The 3,573-nt window shown below is 59.7% G+C and overlaps 1 protein-coding gene across 1 annotated transcript in view; it reads left to right on the top strand.

The window, feature by feature from the left end:
• Positions 1 to 2,422: 2,422 nt before the first annotated feature.
• MNEG_6797 (hypothetical protein) overlaps positions 2,423 to 3,573 on the top strand; it is a gene marked incomplete at both ends in the record, with an annotated part of 1,362 nt that continues 211 nt past the window's right edge. The window contains 2 exons of the mRNA XM_014044732.1: positions 2,423 to 2,937; positions 3,163 to 3,573. The exon at positions 3,163 to 3,573 is cut by the window's right edge and continues 211 nt beyond it. Of these exons, the coding sequence (XP_013900186.1) occupies positions 2,423 to 2,937; positions 3,163 to 3,573 (926 nt within the window). The remainder of the gene's footprint in view (positions 2,938 to 3,162) is intronic.

The raw sequence follows: 3,573 nt of genomic DNA, 5'->3' as shown, positions 1-3,573 counted from the left end.
CACCTGCTGCTCTGGATACCCGCCCGTTCCGTCTCATTTCTTTCCGCCTGCTGACTTTCCTCACAACTGACATACCCCTTCCATTCGCATGTTTCCATCACATTTTTGCCTGGGCCTCTGCAAATAATCCACAGCAGCACGTGAGGTGCTGCCAGGGGTTTGCGATGTTGCTGGTGGCAAGCCTGCGCAGCCTGTGTCCCCAGCCATTGCTTGTCGAGCAGCAGTGAATTCTTGCATCAGCAGTCCCAGTTGTCAATTGCAACTGCATGCATCGCCGTGTACAGCGTGCCAGCTACCACTTTGCCCCTTTGATTGCAGTGAATTGCATGCATCCAGTCAGATAGCAAACTGGCGTGCTGATATTCTTTTGCAACAAGCAGGGGCGTGACGCTTCACCGGGGCGTTCTCACAGCAGGCTTGTGGAGCACTGTAGAACAGGCATGTTTGAGTGGTTCCAATGCAGCAGGCAGCTCTGCAGCCCCACAGTTGTGCGGCTTGCCTCGTGTAGTGCTTGCAAACCTGCTTGACCCCCTTTGCGACCTTCACTCTACCTTCCATGGCTCCCGCCTGGGCTTTCTTCATTGTCCCACATCAGCAGCAGGAGTAGCAGCAGCAGGTGAGTCATGCGGGGTATGTGGCGATTCTGCCAACCTGCATCATCGGGTGGTCGCTTGTGGTGCAGCCATGAACCAACTTAGCAGCAGTCCCGGTTGCCGACCATGCGGCTGGGTTGCACAGACGGCATATGCAGGGCACTGACACCAACATATGACATGCTGTGCCTCAGTTGTGCATTTGTGCATGACCCATCTGCAAAAACCCACATGCTTTGATGAACCGTTTGAGCAGCACAGAGTTCTGCAGCACTAGCTGCATGGGGCAAATCAGGCATGCATTGCCTCACCTCTCGCAACAAATGCCGCTGTGTGGGGCTTGTGCTCAGCATGTGGCCGCTGCTAGGGGTGGGAGAGTATCTCTGCATTGGCTCCCAGATGATAGCGGGGTTGGGGAGCAGCCACGTCTCTGCAGCTCGGCCAGTGTGCTGCTGTAGGCATTGCTGCAGTGGTTTTGGAACCATGTTGCATGCTTTGCTGCTTGTGCCCAACTCGCCTGAACTTCTTGATCAGGCAGCCAATGACAATACTACTCACGTGATGCTGCTGCCCTGGCCCCTCCTTCCACCTCGAAATGTTCAACAGCATGCACCACCTCAAGCGCTGTCGCACGTGTCCAACACAAGCTTGGCTTATGAATGGAAACATCCGAGCCTGTGACACAGCCAAGTGTGTCTGGCCCATCAGTGCCCCTGCTAACAAGCTTGCATGTTGCTGATGCCCCGCCCGCTCTACACAGGCGGCATGCGGACGCTGTATGAAGCGTTTGCTGCACCTCTGCCACAAGCCTCTACACGAAGGACCATTGGCAACACATCAAGCAGCTTTAAGCAGCGTGACCCAGCTCCGGCAGCAGTGTTGACCTGGAATTACACTGATGCCACCAACCAAGAATCGCCCCCGCTGCGCTCCACCCTGGTTGCCTACCAGGACACTGCCGACCGGATCTGCCGCCGGTGAGCTTTCGTTCGTGTGCTTGGGCCACCTATCCCTCACAGCAACTACCCCTCGCTTTCAGCAGCTGACGCTTGGCGATCAAGCGTCAGCTGCTCAACGCAACCATATTAAGAATTGCGGGCTGATGACGTAGTTCCCAAATGAGCAGGCCTGCACACCAGTGTGCTCTCAAGGTATTGAGGTCGCCGTTTAGTTGAGGCCCACCGCCATCCCATGCTGCCATGTGGGTCTTTGCAGGTTGCCCATCCCTTCGAGCAAGATCTTGCAGGTGCACTCCGAGGCGGAAGCAGCTTCTGCGCTCTCATACTGTGTGTTGTTGCCGTTGCAGCTGGTGGCGCAGGAGGTTCAAGGCAGCCAGCAGGCATGCTGGCAACAGCAGGCACAAAGCTGCATCATACAACAGGCTGTGCAGTTCTTCCCCACCAGCGCTGCGGCAACAGAGCTCCCAGTGGGAACCCACCAGGTGCACACCTTGATGTGCAGGCCTGCTGCTGTGGATCGAAGACATGCAGGCTGCATCGCCAGCCTCATCACGCTGCATGGCTTACTGCTCGCAAACCAGGGCTTGTCAGCATCCATGAGGTCAGGGCATCCTGATCCACCACACATTCACCCATGCTTCTGTTTTCCTGCTCGCGCAGCAGCCTCAAGGCCGCACCTCCGCTGCAGCGCAGGCGGGGCCAGCCGTGGCAGCACAGACGGCGCCGGCCGCCGCAGCACAGGCAGCGCAGGCTGCCGCAGCACAGGCGGTGCAGGCGGGTGCCACGCGTGCCCGCCGGCAGAGCAGGCCGTCCTCTGCAGACATCAGCGTGCAGCATGCAGGCTCAGGGTCTGGTGCGGTGCGCGACAAGATGGATTTTGTTTTAACGGTGCCAGGCGAAGAGGGACAGGACCGGGAGCGCTGCATCTGTGTCGGCGAGGTGAAGCGACCAGGCGTGCTGCTCCTGCATGGCGGCACAACAGCTCCCCCAGACCTGGTGGTGGCCTGGCAGGACAGCCACCACCCCCTGCACGTGACAGCGCGGGCCGTCTTGTCCCAGGTGTTCCGCTACATGCAGCTGTGGAGGATGTGCTACGGGTTCATCAGCTGCTGGTTTGCGACCTGGCTGGTGTGCTGCCCAGCAGACAGCACCCACCGGAACAACTTGTACGTCAGCGCAGCCTACAAGTCGATCGACACCCGCCCCAGCGTGATGGCTGCGCTCGCATGGCTGCAGCAGCAGGCTCTGAACGTGGACCCGAATGCAGTGTCTGTGTACGTCCCGCAGCGGCAGCACACCGGCCCCAGTGACGACAGCAACGGCGCTGACGAGGAGGGCATGGATGAGAAGCCGGAGTGCACGGACTCGGATTACGTGCCATGCAGGTGTGTAAGTGCTTGATGTGTGTGGGCATGCCATGCTGCTGCATGTGGCCTCAGCTTGCCCAGGCACTAAAGTGTTTCTGGGCCGCACCAGGTGTCTGGGATATTCGACTGTTGTTTGTGGTGGCTAGTGGCCCGCACAACACCTGCTCATGCGATTACGCCCCCATAGTTCGCATGAACTCCCTACATGGTAACAAGTATACCCTTTGCCAAACCCTTGACCAGTTCCCAAACGGCGAAGGCCAAGCGCAGTCGTGGCGGCAGCAGCAGCCTCAGCAGCTGGCAACGGCAGCCCCAGCAGCGTACCTGCAACACCGGTCCCCACCTCCTGCACAAGATTTGCAGCGGCAGCGCTGGCGACGTCATGGCTGGGGTGTACAACGGCATCCCTGCCGTCATAAAGCTGCTGGGGCCTGACAGCGCTGGGCTGGAGGCGTTTGACCGTGAGGCGCGCAGCTACTCTGTGCTGCACCAGGAGCAGGGCGAGGTGGTGCCGCAGCTGCTGGGGGTCGGCTGGTATCCGCTGGCTGGCGTGCGCTACCTGGCAGTGCGCCGCATCCAGGGCAGCCCCCTGTCGGGTCTGCCGACCATCCCACCATCAGTAGCAGCTGCTGCGGTGAGGGCCCTGGAGCGCGT

This window comes from Monoraphidium neglectum (assembly GCF_000611645.1).
Source record: "Monoraphidium neglectum strain SAG 48.87 unplaced genomic scaffold scaffold01140, whole genome shotgun sequence".
Taxonomy (NCBI): domain Eukaryota; kingdom Viridiplantae; phylum Chlorophyta; class Chlorophyceae; order Sphaeropleales; family Selenastraceae; genus Monoraphidium; species Monoraphidium neglectum.
Note: the sequence above shows the minus strand (reverse complement) of the source record. Positions and strands in the feature narration are given on the sequence as shown.